The 27,302-nt window shown below is 32.5% G+C and overlaps 1 protein-coding gene across 50 annotated transcripts in view; it reads left to right on the top strand.

Moving 5' to 3' along the window:
* LOC145259193 (band 4.1-like protein 2) overlaps positions 1-27,302 on the top strand; it is a 585,710-nt gene that overhangs the window by 298,181 nt on the left and 260,227 nt on the right. For all 50 annotated transcript variants that reach the window (XM_080117013.1, XM_080116992.1, XM_080116976.1 and 47 more), the window contains one exon: positions 11,526-11,636. In XM_080117013.1, the coding sequence (XP_079973139.1) occupies positions 11,526-11,636 (111 nt within the window). The remainder of the gene's footprint in view (positions 1-11,525; positions 11,637-27,302) is intronic.

Here is a 27,302-nt window from a genome sequence, read left to right as displayed (position 1 = left end):
TTTTCTGCTGAGAAGTCATGGCCAAAATCGGTTAAGATCAATGGAAGTGGTAAAATATTTTCTCTCTAATAAATTCCTCCTCCCCCTGCCACCACTTAACACCGTTTGGGGATCGTTCACAAGGAACAGTTGAGAAGAGAACACCGGTTTGGCTTCGTAGTTCTTTCATGTGAAGTTATTTAAAATCACTAAACTAAGCTGCAGTGCTCTGTGGCGTAGTGGTTAGCGTGCTGGACAATTCACATTATATTTTCACGTTCGCGCCGACCTACCGTAGTCGTTTTTTTTTTTTTTTTTTTTTCCCTAAACAACTGGAATGGACTTTTCTTGGTGGCCGAACTGTTAACGTTGCAGATGTTTTTTTTTTTTTTTTTTCACACTTTATTTTCCTACTTTTACTCATGACTCCGGGTTTGATCCTTCCTACTTACCTACCATAACATTTTTTAACCCCCCCCCCCGTCCCGGAAACAAACACTCGGGCAACGCCAGGTACCCCCGCTAGTTAAAAATAAAACAAAACATGCATATATATATATATATATATATATATATATATACACACATACACACACACGCACCATATTTTGGGATAATTGCGCCAACTAGCTAAAACTGCTCTTTTGACAACCACACATATAAAGAGCACTTTTTTTTTGTAGTTGATGCAATTACCCCTAAGTATGATATGTGTATATGTATGTATGTGTATATATATATTGTGCTAATAAAAAGGTGGAATTTGCATGACTTCATTTTACTGCTGTATAATTTTAATCCATCTATTGTAGTTCTGTATTATATTCCCTTCTATAAATTACATTTTGTTTTAATAATGCTACAATTGACCTCTTATGAAAATAGTTCTTATTTTTTTATTCGACCCTTAAGTTTATCTTTGTCTTGTTTTAAGATATAGACAAAACCTAAAGTTTTTTTTAATAATGGTGAGTTTAGAATCCCTCTCTCACCCTTTCTTGTGTGGTCAGTTACGTAACCTTTCAGATCTGCTTAGTATGCATTTTGCACAACTGTCTGCATCCTGTCTCTGAGAGCAATCCATCTTGATTGACTACTTGCTTCTTTCATGTGTCTGACATTAGGCTGCTTATCCTAAGCACTCTTTGCATTCCATTGCAATAGTTATACTTTTGCAGGATCAACCAATCTGCATGTTAAAAAAGTTGTCTACATTTAGCAGCTTCTGATTTTTTTGTTTGCTAGATTTTTTTTTTTTTTTTTTTTTACCTTGACGGTTCGAAATTGCCTTTTCTTCCCGTTTTATCCAAATTAAGTAATTTTATTGCGTTTGATACTTGGTTAATTATACGATAAGAATTTGGTGGACATTTAATGCAGATAGGTTAGAATCTCCTTTAGCGTCATCCTAAAAATAAAAAAAAGATTTTTAGATTCGACAGAAAATGTGGCCACTAATCAGTCAACTAGTGATTGGAACGCTATTTTGAATTGAGGTCTAACATGTTGAAGGATGGATGACAGTCTTGCATAAATATTTGGATACATCCATTCAATTTGTGTGATAAAAATATGATTCGAAGCAGAAGTGTAATAGATCACTAAGAATGCTATCTTTGACACTGAAGCAAGATAGACCACCAAGAGTTCTATTTGTGAGGCAGAAGTAACAGACTGCCGAGAATGCTATTTGTGAGGCAGAAGTGACAGCCTGCCGAGAATGCTATTTGTGAGGCAGAAGTGACAGCCTGCCGAGAATGCTATTTATGAGGCAGAAGTGACAGCCTGCCGAGAATGCTATTTATGAGGCAGAAGTGACAGCCTGCCGAGAATGCTATTTGTGAGGCAGAAGTGACAGATCACCAAGAATGCTATTTGTGATGCTAAAGTATTATAGACCACCGAAAATGCTGAAGTGGCAGATTGTTAATAGTGCTATTTAATAGACTGTTGAGAATGCTATGTGTGATGCTGATGCATAGTAGACAGCTGTGAATGCTATTTGTGATGCCAAAGTGTAATAGACCACAGAGAATGCTATTTGTAATGCTTAAGTGTGACGAACCACAGAGACTAATATTTGTGACACTGAAGTTTAACACTACCTGGAATACTATTTGTGACGCTGATGTATGAATGACCACTAAGAAACCTATTTGTAATGCCGATATGTGACAGCCTCTCAAGGAAAATATTTGTCAAGCTGAAGAATAACAAACAACAAGAGTATTTCAAGCCGGAACTCAACTAATCAATGGACACTCTCTGTATGGAAATGCTTGCTTGGATGGACTTCAAATGTGTCTGATCAGTGGAAATCTTATTTAAAACTTAAGCATGATAGATTTCAATTAAAGCAAAAAATATACATTTTTTTGCAATGACCACGCCTTTTTAATCTGATATATTGTGGAAATGCGTGGACATCGTATCTTCTAAAAAAAAGGAATTTATGATTAGTTTTTATTTCTGCCATAAAAAGTTAAGTTTTAATGACCATGAGTAAAAATATATGGACAGAACTATTTGTTTGTTGCTTTGTATTTCCTTGAATTTAAAATGTTCACTAAAATGTTGTCCTCATTTTGTTTGGGAAGCGAGTATTCACAACCAACTTCATTTAATGGGAAAGAGGGATGAGGTCATTGATATGTCCCTTGGTCTATAAAATAATCTTTCATTTGAGCTTATTTTAATTGCACAAATATTTAATTTTTGAAAGTTATGACATAAGTTAAAAAATATTGTTATAAAGTTGAGAATTTGGTTTGTGATCAAATAGTAGGGCTCAATACATAAAATATAATAAAATTAGGGCTCAATATATAAAATATACGAAAAATAGGGCTCAATATATAAAATATACGAAAAATAGGGCTCAATACATAAAATATACAAAAAATAGGGCTCAATATATAAAATATACGAAAAATAGGGCTCAATACATAAAATATACAAAAAATAGGGCTCAATATATAAAATATACAAAAAATAGGGCTCAATACATAAAATATACAAAAAATAGGGCTCAATACATAAAATATACAAAAAATAGGGCTCAATATAGAAAATATAATAAAATTAGGGCTCAATACACAATATAATAAAATTAGGGCTCAATACATCAAATATAATAAAATTAGGGCTCAATGCATCAAATATAATAAAATTAGGGCTCAATACATCAAATATACAAAAAATAGGGCTCAATACATAAAATATACAAAAAATAAGGGTCAATGCATAAAATATAATAAAATTAGGCCTCAATACATAAAATATAATAAAATTCGGGCTCAATATATAAAATATACAAAAATTAGGGCTCAATACATAAAATATACAAAAATTAGAGCTCAATATATAAATATAAAATTAGGCCTCAATACATAAAATATAATAAAAAATAGTGCTCAATACATAAAATATACAAAAAAATAGGGCCCAATACATAAAATATACAAAAAATAGGACTCAATACATAAAATATAATAAAATTAGGCCTCAATACATAAAATATACAAAAAAAAAAAAATAGGGCTCAATACATAAAATATACAAAAAAATTAGGTTTTAATACATAAAATATACAAAAACATTAGGGTTTAATACATAAAACAATACATAAAATATTATAAAAATAGGGCTCAATACATAAAATATACAAAAAAATTAGGGTTTAATACATAAAATATACAAAAACATTAGGGTTTAATACATAAAACAATACATAAAATATTATAAAAATAGGGCTCAATACATAAAATATACAAAAAAATTAGGGTTTAATACATAAAATATACAAAAACATTAGGGTTTAATACATAAAACAATACATAAAATATTATAAAAATAGGGCTCAATACATAAAATATACAAAAAAATTAGGGTTTAATACATAAAATATACAAAAACATTAGGGTTTAATACATAAAACAATACATAAAATATTATAAAAATAGGGCTCAATACATAAAATATACAAAAAAATTAGGGTTTAATACATAAAATATACAAAAACATTAGGGTTTAATACATAAAATATACAAAAAAATTAGGGTTTAATACATAAAATATACAAAAAAATTAGGGTTTAATACATAAAATATACAAAAACATTAGGGTTTAATACATAAAACAATACATAAAATATTATAAAAATAGGGCTCAATACATAAAATATACAAAAAAATTAGGGTTTAATACATAAAATATACAAAAACATTAGGGTTTAATACATAAAACAATACATAAAATATAAAAATAGGGCTCAGTACATAAAATATACAAAAAATAGTGCTCAATAAGCCAGGAAATACACTATGAAAACGACGTACAGTTTACTGCTTGACAAGGTACATTCTGCTACTGACAGTCATAATTTTTATATTGGTAATTAATACATTTCTCCTACACAGCTAATATAAAACTTTAAAATAAAATTTTCTTTAAAATGGTATTTGAATATTTTTGTTGTGATTTGAATATTCCAAGAAATTGCAATCTAATTCCACCTGTTAACAATGAAACCTGCTGCCATGGCGTGTCTGCGAGCGGTAGATGACATTTTGGATGAACGCGTTTTAGGTCTGTTCATGTAAATACTCGACACGGAAGTTCTACTAACTGATGACATTTCATATTTTTAAACAATAAGAGAAAAAAATTGTCTTTTATTATGGAAGTTAAACAAAACGTATGCGACTTTCCAGTCAAAAGTTAGAACATCTTGAAGTGGAGGTTTTCTAGTACAAAAAGTAAATCAAGATAGCAACTTCATTCAAATGGTATGTAATAGCTAATATATTTCTTTTGTTAAAAGATTTGAAAAGAATTGGTTAAGAACTTTTTATGTGCACATCGATAGAAACAATATTTGATTTTTTTTTTCTTTTTTAGTGGCTTCTGTCACGAGCAACGTGCGATATAAATTCATAACAAAACGTTTGTTTACAAAATGACTTACAGCAATGAGCATTTTTTATTTTTAATTATTTAAAAAACATCAGTTTTTGATTCTGAAAAGAAAAATATTTTCAGTGTTGGAAAAGTTTTTTTTTTAAAATATTCAATTCAAACAAAAACTTGAATAGAAAAAAGTTTAGTGCTTTATGCACTTATGTTACCATGCTATTTAAAAAAAACATAGTATTTTCGAATTAAATTCAAGTTTTACAATATTTTTTTATTAATTTTTTTTTTTTATACTTTGAATGGTCATAACTCCAGTTCTAATGGACCGACTTTCAAAAACTAAAAATAATATTTCTTTTTTTTAAATTTTTTTATACTCTTTTCAATAATACTTGATTTGAGTTTGTTTGATGTAAAGAAAAAAAAATGGTGTGGTATTGCCACTATTAATAGGGCTCAAAAATACATAAAATATAGTAAAAATAGGGTTCGATAACCATGTATATAAAACTAGTTATGAAATACATTTTAAGGTAAAATGACTTCAGTTTCACGAGGAAGAATCAAAGATTTTTATGTTTGTTTACTAAAAGTGTTGCCCACATGCATATGCACACAGCATGCATGCGTTTGTAAATAATTTTCAAAATTATTGAACTTCACCTTTTTTTAATGTACAGTAGTTTGTTGTCCTATTTAATCAAAGCTTGAGATCAGTGATTTTTTTTTTTTTTTTTCATCTTAAGATGCTGGACACTGAAGTCTGACGGCTTGATTAGGTATTTGTGCAATGTCTAACATCACTTCTCCTGACCTGGCATTGATTATACTTTATGTCCAGGTTAAGTCAAATGATTTGAAGCAATGCTAATGATATGGTCAAGCAAAACATAACCGTAAGTGATAAGAGTGTACTTAAGAGAAAGAGGGATAAAGACCTGGCCAGAGATAGGCTAGTTTTGAAGTTAAGTTCTAAAAGCCATCCAATTCATGCCAGCATGTAAAACTTTTGATAGCATCATAACTCTCTCTTTCCTCATTTTGTCCATTAGTCCTCACATTCTGTGAGTGATGTTTCGGACAAATGGAGACGGGGTGCCGTTTTCCGAGTCAAAACCTATTCAGCTTACACTTAATGTTGGCTTGCTTTTTATAATCTTGAAGTAGTATTTTATTTTTTTATTTTTAGCTCCTTACATTAAGTGGCTTCATGCATTGTCTGGAGCGATTCCCATAAAAAAAGATTGTTAAACTAAACATGGTGATGACAATCTTTATCGTTTATTTGAAATAAATTTCAGAAAACTGATCTTTTTAGTTTACATTTTATTCGCTGACGTTTTCTGTATAATTAAGTTGATGTCTTTAGAAATGTCATCTCCAGGCCAAATCTCATGGTGGAATAATTGGCGCAAGTCCAAGACTGTATTCTCTTCTTGAGTAGATTAACAGTTGATGCCACTTGGCTTGTCATACCAAAATCTCCTTCACAGATATTATATTTATTTATAATTATTATTTAACAATTGGCAAGATTGCTTTGACCTTAATCAGTTTTGATTAATTTTTGTTTAAAAAACAAAAACAAAAAAACATTTGCATCTCTATAGATATACAGATAACACACAATATTGCATGTAATATGTAAATATAGGGTGAAAAGACCAAAGCTGTAAATAGGATATAAATTTATACACACATATGTATAACTTCACCTACCTGGCATTGACCGAGAAAATTAAGGTCTTTTAGTTAAAAATGCTTCTGGTTTACTTTCACATTTTTTTGAATTAAAATAGTAAGAGAAATAAAATGTTAATATTTATGATTTTTTTAATTTTTTTTTTTTTATAACAAAGGAGTCACCATTTACCAAGGCCTGGAGCCCAATCGAGGATAAGGGTTAATGAGTGAGTCAGTGGGACAATATCGTAATAGTCGTTAATAGTGGAAATTTGGTAAATTGGATTACTTGAGGGGGCGGCTCATCAAGAACTTGTTTATGTTAGACTTGAAGATTACCATATTGTAGTCAGCTGGAAAGCAGGGAAATGGAAGAGTTCCACAGACGTGCAGTTCTAAGAAAGAAGCTTTGTTCATAGAATCTACGTTTAGGTTTAGGCACAGATAAAGAGTGGGGGAAATTATTGATAGTGGGTCGGCTAGTCGAGTGTTTTTCATGAAAGTTTGGCTTCAATAATTATGATTCAGCGTATTATCTCAATCCATATCTTTAACTGTAACCCTCCAATTTAATGATCTGCAAGCGTGCGAGTTATTTTGCACTCTTCTTGAGACGGTCGTTTCTGGCAGTGGTGCTTGCATTGAAAAATCATTTATGTAGCTCTAACTGTTGCTAAATAAGCTGTTGAGTCTTTGCATATACAACTTTTGTTTTTGTTGCCTATTTTTTTCTTTTTGAAATATATATATATATATATATATATAATGCTCTTTCGTATAAATATTAGTAATAACAGATCTATAGGGATAAGTAGTGTGTGTATATATATATATATATATATATATATATATATATATATATATACATATATACATACATATATATACATGAATAAGTTTAAGGCTCCCGAAATTAATACTAGCATCATCTATTAGAACTTATGGTATAACGGATAAAGTACTAGGTAAAATTCAGTTGATACTTTTTTGGAGATTAAAGGTTCAATCCTCATTGTGGGTAAGACAGCTAATGACTTGTATTACCTTTGTGGCATTAGAAATTCTGTTGAGGATTATATCAGCCAAAATGTTGTGCAAATAATACTCAAGATGACAACAGTAGTCTGAATAATCCAAATTATCACTCCTCATCATAAAAATTCAGAAACATAACATTTTTTGTTGGTCATGTTTAAGTTTGAAGTAGTGTTTTTGTCTGTGTTTGTCACATTTAAGCTTGAGACTGCATTTTTATTATATGTGTAGATTGAGTGGATATGTCTTAACATTGCTATATCACTGAGAATAATAAGCCTAGCAGGGTACACCCAGCAGCCATTTTGTAAATCTCAAAAGTTAAGCATTTTTTTTTTTTTTTTTTTTTTTTTACACAAAGCAAATACTTGCTCAAAATAGAAAACTGTTGTTTCTGTTTTTCTCATCCAGATCTTGTGTGCAAATGTTGATGTATTCTTAACGAATGCTTCTAGATATTTTACATCTGTTTTGCTTTGTAGTTGAAAAATAAAATGAGAAAAACATTTCCTCTTATTTTGCAGTGTTAGATTTCACAATGTTTCATATATATATATATATATATATATATATATATATATATATATATATATTTCACTTTTGGAGAACACCAAACATAGTGTCATAATTAATTGCTGAGGGTTTATTTATTTTTTTCTATAGTTTAAACATAAACCATTAAAAATAAACTTTCGAAAAGAAGACCAAAATACACTTCTAAAGTATATTTCTCCTAAGCATAAATTAGATGAAAGGGATAAATAAGGGGTGGGGGCAGAAAATAAAAAAAACCTATCGAGACGTCTTTCAGCAAATCCTTTTCAAGATTAACGTTGGCAATGGGGGAGAAAGCATCATTTAAAAACGTGGTCAAAAGACCATAAATTAATAGCGAGGTTAAAAAAAAATTGTATAGGGAATAGGAGTGTGTGTATGTATGTATGTATGTATGTATGTGTATATATATATATATATATATATATATATATATATATACACAGTTTTTGAAATTATCAAGGTAGCCAACATCCGGTTAATTTTTTTTTTTTTTTTTTTTAGAAATAGTAATAACTAGCCTGCGTGCCCGGCGTTGCCCATGTGTTTGAAGGTGTATGTTGAGCAAAAAAAAAAAAGTGGTAGTAGGCAGGCAGGCTCAAACACGTACTGCGAAGGAGGAAAAGAATGTGAAAAAAAAAGTGACGTCTTTGCCATTGCGTCCATCACCAAACCGGAAGTAATGAAGATTTAAATTAAGGCTAGTCAATCGAAAAGAGGGGATAACTTTCGAAAATATCTGCGAAAAAAGCGACCCCTCCCTATAGAAAAGTGACCAGTTGAGAGTGAAGGAATTAATGTTTTTGGCAAATTTTTCAATATTTGTCGCCCAAAGAATCCAGCTGAAAAACGATACCAGTGTCATGAAAATCTGTTGCCCCTGTTGAAAGTTTTAGGCAGACATACAAACATTCCACTTTTATTGGAAACTACTGAATTGATCTGACTAAAATTTCGTATGGACTTTTGTTATAAGGTGCAACGAACTAAACATTATGGTATCCATTTGATGTACAGTTAGGGATTAATAGGCATTAGAATTTAATGCAAAAATGAGCACAAATTTAATCGTATTCAACCATCAATTTGGCATAAAGCACTCCTTTTAAACCAGTGGGCTATAACTTTTACCCAATTTTAACGGTTGAAAAAGTCTTTTTATATTTCTTACTAAAGTAAATTTGTTACCTATTTTTCTTTTTTTTTTTTTTTACTAATAGAGTAATATATTTTTGGGAGAAGTTGCCAGATGGTATTAAAAACAATACTGTAAAAAATATCAAGTGGAAATTGAACTATATATATTTTTTTTTTTTTTTTTTTTTTTTTAAATAAGAACTTATAAAAGACAAAATCCACTTAAGGATAAGGATTAATAATAAAGATTGTCAGTTGAATGATGAAGAATATGAGAGGATTGAAAAGAATGAGATAAAATCAGAAATAAAATAATAAAGAAAATACGATATTCAGAAGAGAATATCATTCTGCAACAGGACAAGAATAGTCTTAAAGAGGCTGAAATGGACTTATTTGAAACACAAATGACAACAGCAATATTATCAAATGTTTAGAAGACAATATCACCAGCAAAGAGCAAAACAAGAGCAGCACTAAGAAATTAGACATAGTTATACAGTGTTTCTGAACTTTTGAGATGACGCTTTAATTTGGATTATTCTACCATCACTGCCTTCGCCCCATCTTCTGTGTCCGCTGGCAACTTTGTCCCCCAATAGTAAAATTTGCACTCCCTGTAGAATCTACTCCCTCCAAAAATCTCTTTACCAGACGCCTTCGCTGGTTTGGCCACTCCCTTGATTGACACCCAGGTGATTTAATCCGTGAAGTTATCGATCCAGCTCCATCACCAAACTGGAAGAAATGACGTGGTGGTCAACTCAAAATCTTGCTCAGAACAGTGAAGTAAAACCCTGAACTGATTCTGGGCCTCCACCTTTCAAAGGGTCTGTCATTGAATCATGAATGGCTTGCACTTATAAGCGGAAGCAGCCTTGAATTGCCATGCCTGTTTAACCAGTGTTTGGAATGTGATAAACTTGTTAGAAAGAGCCAGTCCAACCGACCCAGGGTGGATGCTGCAACCATGACCTTGGCAATTTGTATTTGGATTATTCAGATTACTGTTCTCATTTTGAGCTATTTGCACGTTTCAGCCATTGTAGCCTCCGCCCTTCAATTATATTTCATTAAAATTGGGGGATCTTTCTGTCAAACTTGGGAATCTGCATGGAATTTTGCATGGACCCTTTATTTACTCCATGGTTTAGCATGTTCTCGTTTCATCAGGCATGACTGGCTAGTACAAAAAGACCCAATGGATAAAGTACTAGGTAAAATTCACTTGTAAGTGTCACTCTTTTGGTTCAGTGTTGGTGATGATAAGAATAAGATTGCAAATTGCTTAAGCCTTTTCCTAGACCATGGCTGAGTGAACAAGAACATGCTCCCTCCGTAGATTAAATAAGGCTTTCGTTTGAAATTCCATGGAGATTCCCCGAGTTTGATGAGATACAGCTGAAGAAGGTCGGAGGTTACATCAGCTGAAACTTTATGAATGGCATTTAAAATGAGAACAGTAGTCAGAATAATACAAGTGGTTATATAAAATTCAATGGCTGACAATATCAATGCCATCAAATGTTTAGAATGTGACAAGGTAATGCCTGAACCCTGAATTACATTACGATTAAGAATTCTTCATTTAGGCTATTCAAGTGCCTCCATTCAGTTCTGAAAGACAAAGGATACTCCTTGTAGGGGCAGCTGCATGTCTACTTGTATTGCAAGTGTTGCGCAATCTCCAACCATACCGCTCCTGAATCAGCACTGTTTGAGTCAAGTGGCAAGGAGAAGTCCAGGACAACTAGAAACAATGCTGAGATAAGTGGAATAATCACGTTTGACATACCGGTTCCCCTCAGGTCACCAAAGTTATGCAATGATGAACCTGGCCAGTACCAGATGGGTGACCATTGGAGACTTGCAGGTGCTGTATGTGCTCTCTGCTTATCTTAGGTTATTGATTATCTTTCAAATGATAATAAAAATATAAATAAATCAATGAATGGGTAAACCTTATCAATAGCATTGGAAATTATTTTAATAATCTCCAAAAAATTGTTCTTTTAACTATGTATTGGCATTAAAAGCGATTTGATATTTTGTATATTAGAATTTTAGTTTGTGTAAAATTATATTTTGTCTGAAGGATTTCTTAAAAGTGTATTTCAATGGATTAAAAAAAGAAAAAAAATATTTTTATTTTTCTTCTGTAAATTTGATTAAATGTTTATTTTAAAATATATATATATTTTTTGTTGTTTTCTTGTTTACAGAAACAGACTCTTGGTGAATTTATCTTCGAAAAAGTCTGTGATTACTTAAACTTATTGGAAAAGGATTTCTTTGGAATAACTTACGTTGAAAAGGAAAATGAAGAAACCAGAGTGAGTACCATTTTTTTTTTTTTTTTTTTTTTTTTTTTTTTCCCCTTTTTAAAATTTTTTTTTTTTTTGTTTCCTTTTTTATGTTTCCTTTTATATTTAAAAAAAAATTGTTTTTCCACATTTTTTATTTTGTCTTACATTTCTTGAGATCCTGCCAATGTTAAATGAAGATTTGTTTATATATGTATATTTAGGCAGCATTTTTTCTCTAAATAAAATAGACGTTTTTTTTTTTTTTTTTTGTCTATCAATTCTATTTTCGATCCTTTCCAACTTCCGAATAACAGTCTTCACTTCTGGTGAAACTGGCTGATGTAATCACCATATGTATCATCAGTCCAAGTACTTTCCAATCCTTCAGGATTCATCGTCAGGGATGAATTAATCTAACTGGTTTTGAACAATTTATAAAGTTTTTTTATGATACTTATGACTTATGATAAATATGGTGATTACATCAGCCAGTTCCCACCAGAAGTGGAGATTGTTATTTGGAAGTTGAAAAGTATATATATATAGTATATTTCATTAAATAAAATAGACGTTTTATTTTGTATATTAATTCTATTTTCACTCCTTTTCAACTTATGCTATTTCTAATGTAAAAGTATCAGAAATTACATGACTAGGATAAAGGTGTTTGTTCTGATAAAACACTTCATCTTTTCTGTCCCTTCAGTCAGTGAAGGAGAGATCCTTCTAGAGTGAGGTTATTTCAATTTTTGTCTCTATTCAGAGTGCCTCTTTAGAGGCAGCTAGATATTCCCAACATTAAAAACCAACCTTGTGCCCTCATAAGACTTATATCTAAAATAAAAAAAATAAATCTTCAGGAAAATCTTTGTATATTCAAGCAAAAAATAAATTTAAGGTTTACATGCTTCTACAGAACTATCATTCATGTAGAAGACTGAGTATGTTGTTTGTCGAGTTTTACAAAAGTGAAGAGAGACAAGTCTCTGTACATGCATTAGTTTTATGTGGAGGAGGGAAGGATGGTGAGTTTTTGAGTGTTGATTATACCAGAAGAAATGAAGAAAACTGAAAAAGTGAATTGAGTAGATATATGTGCAATTATCACTGCTGATGTATAATTAGACTGGGCTCATGAATTGGAGCGCTGGAGAAAGTTACAAGATTATGAATTAAGTATTTCTGTAACTAAAAAAAAAAAATATAATTTTTATGAATGTATTCTTACTACTAACCATCTGTGGACGGGGAGGTGGGGGAACTATCTGCCCTTGTGGGACGAATTATAATGGAGAGTAAGATGTCCCAAACAAGTCGCGCATGTATTGAGTGGCAATGGTCTCCTAAGGAGACATAGTATAGAATTAAATACAATATGAGCACTAATAATTAATGTGTAATTTATTTATTCATATTTGTTTTACAGAAGATCAGGTGAACATTGGTACCATCGTTTTCAAATCCAAAACAAAGGGACCAGTATCTGGTCTTCTATGTCAGACTCTCTTCAGTCTCTTTATATCTGTCTCCCTAGAATTGGCACCATTTGTTTTGGGTTTGAAAACCGATGGTAGAATTGTTTTTCTGATCTTCTGCAACACAAATATAAATAAATATTATGCTCTTGTGTTGATATTGTCTTTATAATTGAGTGTTCTGCTGGAGTTTTCTCCCAGATACCTTATATAGATAGATATAATTACAATTAAATAATTATTCTTTTATACACACAGACACTAGTGTTTCATGTTTCTGCAATCATCAGTGTAGGGTGACAATTCCTGATGGTTGGGAGATTCAAACACAACCGCAAAGCCATCTTTGATTCCATTTGCTTAGCCTCTACCTCCAGGTCACCGAACAATTACCATGAGAATGGAGGGAATTAATAATAAATAAACAGTCAATTTGGGTACAGACATTAGACAATCTAGAGTGTTCAAATGACAAAAGTCCTGAACATTGCATATATATATATATATATATACACTAGCCTGAGTGCCTGGCATTGCCCGGCTGTTTGAAGGTGTGTGTTGAGCAAAAACAAAGAAGTGACAGTAGGCAGCAGGCTCGAACCCATACCGTGAAGGAGGAAAAAGATGTGACGTCTTTACCATTGTGTCCATCCCCAAACCGGAAGTAGCAAATGTTTAAATTAAGGCTAGTCATTAGAAAAAGAGGATGACTTTCGAAAATATCTGAAAAACGCGACCCTTCCTTGTAGAAAAATGCCCAGTTGAGAGTGAAGGAATTAATGTTTTTAGCCAATTTTTTAATATTTGTCATCCGAAGGGTCGAGCTTCAAAATGATACCGATCTCGTGAAAATCTGTTGTCTGTCGAAAGTTTTAGGCAGATATAAAAACGTACATAGATGCGTACATTTAAACAGGCAGGTAAGATTTATATTATATAGATAATGCTCTTTCGTATGAATAATTGAATTTGTTCAAAAAGTATTGCGAGCAAAATGTGGGATTTAGTCTGTTGGCAGACGTCGACCTTCAGACACTGGTGTCCTGGTTTCAAATCTTGTTAGGTTTAGCCATGCTGATAAATCATAGACGATGAAACACGTGTCCATGGATAATTACATTTTAAAAATGTATTTGTCACTCCCCAATCTGAGAGCATCACATTTGTGATAGAAAGATTAACTAACGTTGAAGTAAAAATGCTCTTTCATATAAATAATTCAATTTGTTGCAAAAATATCACATTAAGATGAACAAATAAGTGGTTTATTTATATATATATATATATATATATATATATATATATATATATATATATATATTATTTCCACAGCTAAACAACATTGCAGCTCACAAGAGCCATAACAGTCAAGAAACTGGAAGTCCATAGACTTTCTTGTGTGCAGGGCGTTTGTTCAGTTGGCAGTGTGCTTGCCTCACTTGCAAGAGGCTCGGGTTTTGAATCCCGGGTTCGAATATGTCTGACTGATGAGCCTAAGTAAGGGTGAAACTCGAGTCTTGGATTTCCAGTTTCTTGACTGTCATAGGTTTTGTGAGCTGCGATGTTGTTTGGCTGTGGAAATAATTATATAATCTTTCACATTCTGAAAAAAAATATATATATATATATATATATATATACCAATGTTATGTAAATGTGAAAAAAAAAAAAAATCGGTTTAGATTTCTATACGTTATTATTACTATAAAGTCTTATCAGTGTAATATTGAGCATTGTTTTATAAACTCAGCAAATCTTATTTTAAATAATTCAAGTGTTCATATCTGGATATTTTGTAAATTCTTTTCAGCCATCTGTAAATTCAAGATAAATTGAAAAAAAGTTATGCTTTGAGGGTATGTTAAAAGGCAACAGAGGCAGAGGAAAGCCAAGAAGAACGTGGAGAGGAAATGTTTTTGATTGGACATCTCTCAACAGTTGGCCGTCCATCGACCAACTTGCCCTAGATCGGGAGGAATGGCGAAAAATAAGTCATGTGGATTTGCAATCTGCACCAAGCGGAAGATGCAACTCCTGATGATGAAAAAAAACAAAACAAAAAAAACATATTTTCCGTTGCTAAGCCAAGAGATATGAATCTAATGTTTCTGATTTTGTAGAAAAGAACATAACTTTTAGATATTCTTGGAGGCCAGGAGTCTGCAATTTTGGGAGATGTTGGAATTGTATATTTAAAAGCCTGTCTCCACATCTCTGATGTAAGGAGTTATAAGAGTTTTGTTCTGAAAAAAGAGTGGGAATCTCTTTTTTTTTTTTTTTTTTTTTTTTTAAACTGGCAGTATCTAAACTACCAGAAATGTGACACTAGATTGAAAAGTCAGCATTCCCAGTTAGAAACTCCTCAGGCAATTAGCAATAAACTAGCCACCTTTTTAAAGAGAGAAGACAATCTGTGTTTAATGATTCATTGGTTAAATTCTATTTAAATTACTCAAATTAATAGTAGGCCATATTTCTTATCAGATTAATTTCCAAGTATTCAACCATTTATAAAAAGACTAGCCTGGGTGCCCGGTGTTGCCCAGGTGTTTGGAGTTGTCAAAAAAAAAAAAAATGGTAGTAGGCAGGCTCGAACTCACAACGCGAAGGCGGAAAAAAAAAGTGAAAGAAAACCTTAAATTTTACCGCTAGGCCATGACCTGACCGGAAGTGTAAAGCGTTCAAATTTAACGTAGTCAATCAAAAAGATGACTTGCAGAAATGGCGTTGATTTTAAACCTCCAACGAAGGTCGTTTTTATGTTGGGGGGGAGGGGGAAGCAGCGTCTCCCAAAAAGGGGAACTCTGGCAATATACAAATAAATAGTAATTGTCTTAGTATGAAAGGTTTCTCCTACATTGACCAAGGATGAATTAGAGAACAGATACCACCCGGGCAAAGCCAGGAGTTGGTATTTGCCTTCGATTAGTTTCTCTATGTTTATATGAAAAAGACAAACAAACACCTAAAACGAGGGAATTTTTTGAAACTCAATCAAAAAAAAAAGATAGACGATGTCGACTTGCGAATCTGAGATATTACGATCCAGGAAGTATGAGAAAACTTCTCCCGGAATCTAACCGACGCGAGAAACCCGACGCAAAAATGTTTTTCATGGACATACACAAATGCGCATGCCTATTTTGCCCTTTATATATTAGACTAGTGGGGGTGCCTGGTGTTGCCTGGGTGTTTAGGTGGTTTAGTAAGGACCCCAATAGGGGTGTAAAAACAAAAGTAGCAGGAGGGTGTAGGTGGTGTAGTAAGGAACCCAGGAGGAGGAGTTTAAAAAAAAAAAAGTTGTAATAATGAGGTGTGGGGGGGAGAATCAAAACAACATAGTAGGCAGAGGTGTTTAAAAAAGGGGGGGGGTAGACGGACAGGCAGGCCTGAATCTATATCGCGAAAGAGGAAAGAACATGAAAAAACAAACTGAGCATTTTTGCTGTTGCGCCCATCGCCAAACAGGAAGTGATGAATGTTTAAATTAATGCTAGTCAATCGAAAAGAGGGGATGACTTTTGAAAATATTGGCGAAAAAAGCAACCCCTCCCTGTAGAAAAGTGCTCAGTTGAGGATGAAAGAATGTTTTTGGCCAATTTTTCGATATTTGTTGTCTGAAGGGTCTAGCTTCAAAACGATACCGATCTTATGAAAATCCGTTGCTTCTGTCAAAAGTTTTAGGCATACATACATTTAAATAGACAGGTAAGATTTATATTATAGACTAGCGGGGGGTACCTGGCATTGCCCGGGTGTTTGGAGGTAAATCAAAACTCCGGGGGAGGGGGGCGTTAAAATAAAAAAAAAGTTTTGGTAGGTGAGTATGAGGATCGAACCCGAACCCGAACCCTTGAGGCGAAGTTGGAAATTAAAGTGTGAAAAAAGAGTGCGACGTTAACCATTGGCCCACTGCGAGATACTAACGGAAACATGTTTGAATTTATTTAATTACTTAGATTTGGCAGGTGCACGTTTTAATGACTTAATGAGGTCAACTTTGACTGCGGGATAGTATTTCATTTACTGCAGAAAGCTTTTTTTATTTTTGTTTCCCCAAGATGTTGGTGGGGGGAGGGCCAGCTCCCCTTGTCCAATTTGAATAACAATTGTTTGATATAAGGAAAATATTTCCACATTGATCAAATCTGATTGCTTTCGGACATTTCCGCTGAAAGACGGAAAATACCGCCAGAATTAGTGTCGCTTTTATTATAGGAAAAAGACTAATCCACATGCGGTGAGCGACAAATGTTGAATATTTATCTTCCTGAAATCAAGCAAATTAAATAGACAGGCGAGCTCCGTTGTTAACTCGTAGATATTATGATTTCTATGTAATATAAAAAGTTTTAAGTTGCGAGCCGACCGACCGCTTTTCTGAAAAAAGCCTTTCTTGGACATACACAAAAAGCGAACATACAAACACACATTTTCGCTTTTATATATATAGACTAGCGAGGGGTACCTGGCGTTGCCCGGGTGTTTGGAGGTGTGTGTGGGGGAGGGGTTAAAAAAAAAAAAAGTAAGTATGAGGATTGAACCTGAACCGTTGAGGTAAAGTTGTAAATTAAAGTGTGAAAAAAAAACAAAAAACGTGTGACGTTAACCATTGCCCACTGCGAATGCTAACGGAAACACGTTTGAATTTATTTAATTACTTGGATTTAGCAGGTGCCCGTTTTAATGTGTTAATGAGGTCAAGTTTGACTGCGGGATAGTATTCATTTACTGCTGAACGCTTCCCCCCCCCCCCCCCCCCGCCAAGATGTTATAGGAAAAAGACTAACCCACATGCGGCGAGCGACAAATATTGAATATTTATCTTCCCGAAACCGAGCAAATTAAATAGACAGGCGAGCTTCGTTGTTAATTGTGAGATATTACGATTTATATGTGATATAAAAAGTTTTAAAAAGTTGTGAAGCGAGCGACTGCTTATCTGAAAAAAGCCTATTGTTGACATACAGAAAAAGCGAACACACACACACACACATACATACACACATACATACACACACACATACATACACACATACACACATACATACATACATACATTTTCGCTTTTATATATATAGATTAGTGCAAATACTGCTGAAGGATAAGTTTTTACCAGTTGAATATTGATACAAAATGGTCTACCTGTAATTAGGATTGAAAATGGAATCTTAATTGCATACTTCTTTCAAGTGTCTCTTATTCATTACTTATTTATGTTAAGAATATTAGTGGTATGTGAAAATACCTCCTTCTCCCCTCCTTCACACGTCTGTCCTTTTGATCAAAGCTGAGTCACTTATGGTGACAGGACTGATTATTATGGCTGTGCTGTTGAATATAAATGTCACGCTCCACTAACTTTTTCTTTTCTTTTCTTTTTTTTTTTTTGTTGTTGTTAAGGATTGCAACATTTAGAAACCAGTCAAATGTTGACTGTGACCTTATTTGCAAGTCAAAAACTTTCAGACATATATACTAGCAGGGGCGCCTGGCCTCGGCCGGTCGTAAAATATGCTTAAATATGATATTTTAATTTATGCAGATTTTGTATTTATTATTAACGTCAATTATTTCATATTATATTGTACCTAATATATAGTCATGATTTCAAAAGTAAAAAAAAAAAAAAATGATTTGAGTGCCATCAGTTAGAATCGAAACCAAAACTTAAAACATAGTTTCAATCATGAAACTATGTCTACAAGTTAAGCAAAGACTGAAGTTTGTACTCAATATGGTTGGATTATGGAAAGGAATGAGTTTTATTAATTACAAGCTGATTTCCATGACAACAATGATTTTGATAGATAAGATGCAAGCAAGGGCGTTCAAACAATCCAGCGTTTTATAATTATATATTACTTGTAGGGCTACCTGGCATCACCTGGGCTAAAACTAACCCATTTCTATTGTCTCTACCTCTCTCCATCCATTTTTCTCTCCAATTCCCTCTTTCTGTCTAGCTGGACATACATCCACACATATAACTCTCCTTTATATAATATACTAGCAGGAAAACCTGATGTTGCCTGGGATTGTATGACTAACAAATGTTTTACACTCCTATATTTTTGTCATCGAGATTGGTAAAATTTCCCATTTTCAATCAAATTGATTGTCTACTCTAGTTGGGGACTCATCGTGGTGCACTGGGAGGAAACTTCACATGCCTCCCCACAGTGACTTAATCTACAATACGCTGTACTTTACATTACACTGTAAAGAACTTACACTTGATTTTATAAAATTATATTTATATTTAATGGCTTGCATTTAAGTTTAAAATGAAAAAGTCATGTATCATGGTTCAATTATACTTTCAACAGAAACATTCATTTCGAACCCACCCCTGGCGTAACAAAGAATCTACAGCTGATTTTATATTCCTGGTCTTTCTGCTTATGCAATAATAAAACTTCTCAAATGCACTTGTGATGTTAGGCTGTATAAGGTGTTAACTTTGATCAAAATCGCCTGTTCCTTCTTTCATTGGATTATTTTGATTATCAATACTTATTGAAGACTTTCCAATACAAAACCTAGTTAAGAACACTGCCAGATACATGAAGTACATTTGTGTGATTTTTCATAAAAATCGGCCTAGCTGTTTAGGAATCTATGGGGAAGGAATGAACTTGCACACACGATGACAAAGCTCCTCTGATAGATAGATTTTGTTATTTAATGAGTCTGCATTTCTTTTAAAATTAATATATAACACTGAAAAAAATGCCCCCCCCCTTGAATGAATATTTTTTTCTAAATTTTAGATATTACATATTTATCCAGCACAGTGATGATCAAGAATATATTAACTTTGTGGCTATTTGTTTTGTAGTTTTGGACTTGTATCTGAACATACACATGCACACAAACAACTAATGCTTTATATATAATACAGAGATCTATTGGAACATTTATAAAATAGACTGTTAGCCTATCCATTCAGCTCTATACCCAGCTTAAATTTGAAATAACATTTTCATTGATCGTAGAAGCTTAAGTAAGCGTTTTTGTTTTTTTTTTTTTTTTATATATGTACAACTTAAGTCTGAAATAGCATTTTTGGTGGTCTGCCCGGTTTCATTTATTTTATTTAATGGATATTGAAATATTTTTCTTGATGAGGTTGACTGAAAAACAAATTACCCCACCTCAAAAAAAAAAAAAAAAAAAAAAAAAAAAAGTTCTAACTACAGAGCAATGTGTTTTTAGTTATTTTTCTTTCTTATTATGTACAAAAACCATACAACAAGTCATTCAACATATAAGTGTTTTTATTTAATTATGCCTTAAATAGCTAAACAAATATTTATGACTACACTTAGCTGTAAATTTCTTTTTATTTCATAATTTAATTTGATTTTTGACATTTCTAATTTAATATTTTTCCTCTAAACATAATTTAGTTTCTATGTATATTGCAAGGAGAGGCTAATTTTTAGATTTCACAATTTATGAGACCTAATGATTCTAATTTTTGTTATATATATATATATATATATAATGAATGAGTAACAAAAGTCTATATTCCAAATTTCATGATGTTGACCATCTTACAATTTATTCCTTTAATTCACTTATACATTATATATTTTGAAATTTAAAATGGTGTAATGTAGGCAGACTATAAGATATTTGCAGCAGCTTTTCCAGTTTTCGTATTTTTTAATCATGTCTGAACGCATTTTATTTCCTTTTGGTGGATTGATTGTTGCTATTTCTTCTGATGAGTTGAGGGAAAAATAGATTCACTGACTGATATAATAATTGAGTGATTGATTTTATGCTACGAAACAGATACTGTCAACTGAATTAAAGGAAGAAATTGTAAGATGATCAACATCATGAATTTTGGAATGTAAACTTCATGCTCTGTAATTATATCGAGCTTCTTAAATAAGGATTGGTATATATAAAAAGGAAATAAGTAAATGAATATTTCCGCAGAAATATATATATATATATATACACATAGGGACGATTAATCAGAATCGGAAAAATCAACAAATTTGGCAGTATTGAAATCGGAATCGAAAAAATTGGTGCCTATTTTCCAATGCCAAAATGATTCTTTTAATTGCCTTTTTTTTATTTGATTTTGTTTAAAGCAAAATATTCCATTGCTGGTAATAATGATAAAATAAATATTGATTTCAAAATACCGATAAAACCAAAATCTATAAATCATCCTCCACAAGTGTTATTTTACATTCAGAAAAATATCTGCATATTTAACGTGTTTTTTACAGAAATCGGGGAAAATAACAACTCTATAGTTAAATATTTAAAGATTCATAAAGAATCGGAATCGGGAATTTAGTCTGGAATCGGTAATTGTATCTAAATCGGGGAAAAATATTGGAATTGTCCCATCACTAATATATATATATATATATCGATATAGATATATTTAGATCAGCTATTCTCATCCTTTCCTTAATCATTGATCCCTCAGCTTTATGAATTTCTTCATTTATTCCCTACTTCCATTAAAAAAAAAATCATAGCCATCATAAAGTGACAGAAAAACAAAACGGTCAAAAAGAACCTTTTTTATTTAAGATTTTAGGCTTTGTATAAAAATAGTATTATACATTCATATCACAACAAAAAAAAAAAAAATCAAACGTTTACTAAATAAGAAAATTATGAAGTTAATTTTTATTACGTTTTTTAGACATGACACAATTTGAAAAGAAATAATTTTAAAAGTATCGGGTACTTCAATTATTTACCTGCAACTATATAATTTTTTTTTATCTCCTAAGAATAAATTTACCCCTTGTTGAGAATCTCTGACTTAGACAATGTGTTGCATATTTATATATAAAGTTAGGTGTGTGTGCATTTTGTATTTTTATGTATAGTATTTACTTTTAAACTAACTGATTATTCTGTGTATGGGAACGCAGATGGGTAATATAGGCTATATTCAGTTTAGTTTTATGCAAAGGAAGCAAGAAAAGAGTGGCACCTCTTGGTTAAAATATAGATAACTCTGATTTTTGGGAAATGTTGATGTTTTCGACGTCAATTAATATTCCTCAAATTTCTGTTTCTGGAGGTTATTTTAACGTTTTTGTTAATGGTATATAATATGGCACAAGCTTCTATTTGCAAATATTTGTTAAATACCAGTTTAGTAAGATTAATCAAATTTCAATTAAGATCCCTAAAGCCTTAAATTTAAAATATTTAGAATCCAAATCATGTAATGAATTTTCATCAAAATTGGAATAAAGATTCTTAACATAATAATTATGATGACAGTATCATTACATCTTGATTTTAATCTTCGTGAGACTTAAAAACAGTGTAAAACTGTTCTGTTTTGGGAATTAATTTTACCTTTCCCCGAGACAAGTATTTTTCTAATATATATAATGTGTGTGTGTATGTGTGTGTGTAGGGGGGTGTTTATCTTGCTTAAAGTCTAGCTAAACTGGTGGGGGGAACCGGTTTTGTGACTCAAAATATGTGACCATATGACACAGTATTTATTTAAATCATGCTTTAGCGATCAACGGTTTTTCTCCCCAAATAACTTGAATCAAATGACGAAGATTGAAGAGGAAGAAAATGAGAACAGTTTTTAGAACACTCTTGGTATTCTGATATGTAATCATTTTTGCTGCGAGCAACACTTCTTTGAAAGTGATCTACTGCATCTTAGAGGACTAAAAGTGTCTGTGATTGGTCAAACAAGATCACATGTCAGTAGAGAGAAGGACTCATTGAAATAGTTGGCCACTGTAGTTAGAAAGTTTTGATAGGATTTGGCTCGTATTCTCATAGATTTTAACTTCATGGTACCGAATATAAATTGTTTTATTCATATTATTTGGATTACTGGTCTCGACATGAGTGTTATTTTCATGTTTTGGTTGATGTAATCTTTGACCTTCAGAAGAGTATCACTTACAACTGGAGTTTACCAAATACTTTATCCAGTATGTCATGGGTCATCTGCAAGGACCTGTGGAGTAGTAGATAAAGTATACTTCTTAAAATTCAGTTGTAAGTGATACTCTTCTGGAAGTTAAAGGCTCACCGTTAGCGACGCTCCAAAATACAATTGTGAATTACTTAGGGCTTCTACCCAGTTATAGCTGATGGAATGAGGACATGCTACCCCCATGGTTTAAATAAATGGTTTTGTTTAAAATTTCTTACAGATTCCTGAGTTCAATAAGATACACCTGTTGGAGGCTACATTGGTTGGAATGTTGTGCGAATGACACTGAAGATGAGATCAGTAGTCCTAATAATGCAAATTATTGATTCTCATTTCGTTAATTCAGAAACAATGTTGTAGTTATCCAACAACCAAAAGCTGCGCATTTCCCAGTGACACCACCTCTAACAAAAACAATGTTCTCGGTAAATCTCTCACAACCAAAATACTTGACGGCTACAAACATTTTGAGTTTTCTCTTTTCTGAATAACCGAATCGTACACCTTATATCAACCTACAGACACATGTGTGACCCTTAGGTTGACGAATTGACCTCAGTGCATCTCGCCTTTTAGTTTAAGGCTTCTATGTAAAGAATGGATGATACTTTGTTTACTTTGAGAAGGTCAAGGTACAGTTGCTTAATAGACACCCAAGAAAATACCAGTATTTATCTCAACAGTGCAAGTTTTGTAAAGTGCTTGACATAGGTAAACGTTTTTGAGTTTTGAATGCATGAAATGATTTTTTTTTTCTTGGTACTTGTGCAGTTTATGGACCCTACTGAAATAACATTTAGGAAGCTGTTCTCAACATGAGGGTGGGTGGAGGGACATTGTTGGAAATCCTTTCTTAACGTAGAAAGGTGGAGTTTTGTTAACTGCCGCATTTTTATTCAGCTTTTTCTGTTGTCAGAACTGCTTATATCATGCCTACATCCCCCATGGAAATCTTTGGGTGTCTATTAAGTAATGGCACAGATCAGCTATGTTTATTAATAAGCAAGGTGGACAGATGTCTCTGAAGGAAAGTTTTCTACCAAATGGATACTCTGAAAGGAAAATGGACAGTTCAAGGAATTTATAATACAGTCAATCCACCTGATGATTGAATTAAATAAGTTAATGATGAATATTCTACACTGTCCATGTCTGACTATTAATCCTGATTGCTATAAAGAAGACGACTCGAGTACACAAAGCAACCCATGGAGGGGAGAAATATTATAAGAGTTGTCTGATCGTTTCAACTGTCATCTTAGTGATCAACTAATCATTGTATGTAATCTAACATATAAAAGGCTGTATGTCTGTCTGTTTGTCTCCATATTTTCAAACTCTATCTTTTCTGAAACTAAAAGTCACAGAGCGGCGCTAGCAGCTTCAAATGATTGGATTTTTTATGGGCCATTCTTTTATGGGTCTTTAGCCAGTGAAAATAGTTTTTAAGGGGTCAACAATGGGTCAAAATTGAAAAAAAAAATCATCATACATTTTGTACATTTATTTTAGTTTATTGGTAATTTTTAATTGGTTCATATGCATTTCACGTTGGTACAGTGGTAACGTCACCAGCTTTGAATGCTACAGTTGTGCTTTGGTTTAGATTCGAGCTGATGGTACACAAATACTCTTTAAATTACAACTCTAATAATATATATGAGATCTGGACCAATTATTTATTGGTCCCCCGATTTATCGGAGAGGGACCTATGTTTTCAGTGACGTCCGTGCGTCCGTTAGTCCAGACGATTGCCAGATAACCATCCATTAGTTTTTCCTGAAATTTTGCTAAAAATTGTATTTCATTAAATAGATGTGCACAGTAAAATATATATATATATATATATATAATTTTTTTTTTTTTTTTTCGAAAATTCTCGTTGTGCCCCCAGGTGCTCAAAAGAGGTAAAAAATGACATGTCTTGTCTCGTAACTTTTGATCCAGTCATTAGATTTTTCTGAAACTTGGCCAAAATGTGGAGCCCATTGTTCTTAATATAAATCCAGTATGGATGACACTGGCAAAATTCTAAAATCTCGGACTTTCAGTGCTAAGAACGCCACTTTTTGTAGTTCTTTTTTCATATTTCTCAACAAATACTTTGTCTGGATATATAGTGGTTTTTCATGGTGGTCAACTCAAATATACACGTGTTAAGGCCTGAAACTGCACCGTTATCCATTTACACTGGGATTTGGCATTCTCAGGGGCTCAAAAGAGGTAAACATGCTCCAAAATGACACCTTTTGCCCCATAATGACACTTTTTGCCCCATAGCATTTGATCCATACATTATATTTTCCTGAAACTTGACCAAAATGTGGAGGCCATTGTTTTTTGACCCTTCACACTTCTCACATTCATCATTTCTTCACTAATTTTTGTGATGTCATCTCGCATGCTGCACCAGACGGAGACCACGCACGCATGGCTTGTTATTTAAGCATATTTTACGACTGGGCAAAGCCCTGCCCCTGCTAGTAAGTCATATCTGTCAATATTCATTTATATTCTTTTTTTAAGAATAATAATCAGTATAATTGTGATATGCTATTAGATATAGAGACTAATTCTGATAATAATAGCATGAGGAGAGACTAATATGGATATCTACTTATCCTATTTACTTGCATTAAAATGAGGATGTGACATGATTATGCATATTTGTAAAGTTTTTTTTTCTTGGGAGTCACCACTTATCAAGGCCTGAAAACCACTCGAGGATAGGGGTTAATGAATGTAAGGTGGTAGTGTAGTAATCGTTAATGGTGTAATTTAGGTAGAATGTGGGACAGCTCAACAAGAACTTGTTTACATTGGATTTGAAGGCTACCATGTTGTATTCAACTGGGAAGCAGGACAGCGGAACAGTGTTCCACAGGCGGGCAGGTCTGGGAAAGAAGTTTTCTTCATAGAATCTGCTTTTAGTTTTAGGCACGGATAGAGAGTGAGGGAAATCATTTACTGTGGTTGTAGCTAGCCAAATGTATTTTGTGAAAGTTTTGCAAGAGGGGAGGGGCATAGATTGGAGTTCAGTCGAGTTGTAAAGATTTGGAAAACAACAACCATGCACAAAGTTGGTCTTTTTAAAAAAATTGTCATAACCTAGGATATATAATATCTGAATTAGAGGATGACGGTCAAATGGTCATTTTCATTTAATCTTATCAGGATAAACCTGATTTTTTAATGTTATCAGGTAAAGGGAAGTAACTCTGATTTTTTTTAGTTATTTCCCTTATGCTGACTTAAGTTATGTGTGTGTGTGTCCCGAGAGGAAGGGACTTGCCAAAATAGGGTGTAGAGAAAAAGTTGTTACTTTTGCCCAAGGCAATGTCAAATAGCTCTTCTAATCTCAAATAAAAGTATTTAATTAAATAAGTCTTGTGTCAAAGATGAACTCCTTTTTTTTTTTCTTGTTTCAACATACTATGTAAACATGACTGTCCCTCTCTCTCCATGTTAAGAATGGCTTTCTAAATAGACATTAAAAAAAGGTGGAGAATGCAGCGTTTGAATTTACCTTTCAGGCTTTGCATTGACTTTTTCTGACTGTTTGCATAATATTTCAGAAGATACCAACGAAAAGTTGTTGAATATTGAGTCACAAACTGGACAAGTACCCTTTTTTGACTGGCCGACTGACAAAGTTTCTCTTAAAGACAACAAAACAAAAAAAAATGGGCAATTTATTGTAAATAGTGCCCATTTCTTCAGCTCTGCTTAAGTCGCTTCCCATGAATTGGAAATGTTCATGTCACTAATCTTTATTGTAAAAAAAAAAAAATTTCAAAGTCAGATTTTTATGTTGAGTTGTGACTCATTGTGCGATTTCTATTGAGTTGATAAACGGGTACGCTTGTAAATATGTCAAGGAGTGGTATTCATTAACTTGAGAACTCCTCTTAGAAAAATCGTTTTTTTTATTTATTTATTTATTTATTATTTTTTTTTATTTATTGTGTGTGTGTGTGTGTGTACATCGAGTGGAGTCTGAGTCTGAATAAATGTATTGTTTTAAGGAGTCAGTCAGTGAAAATCGATTTTTAAAATTTTTTATTTTTTTTATTTTTTTACTTTAAGAATCTGATCATTATCTTTGTCCTATTTAGTTTAACGTGTGAGTTGGTGAAAATTGTCAGACTCCATTTTTCATGAAACATGCTCAAGGCAGAAAACAAAACATATGAAGAGTTTTTGTTTTTTCAAAACAAAAAAAAATGTTTTTAATTGGATTCTTTAGATTTTGTGAA

This window comes from Euprymna scolopes, chromosome 34, assembly GCF_053919585.1.
Source record: "Euprymna scolopes isolate OS-2025 chromosome 34, ASM5391958v1, whole genome shotgun sequence".
Classification (NCBI taxonomy): Eukaryota; Metazoa; Mollusca; class Cephalopoda; order Sepiida; family Sepiolidae; genus Euprymna; species Euprymna scolopes.
The sequence above is the reverse complement of the archived record's forward strand: the minus strand, read 5'-3'. Positions and strand labels throughout refer to the sequence as shown.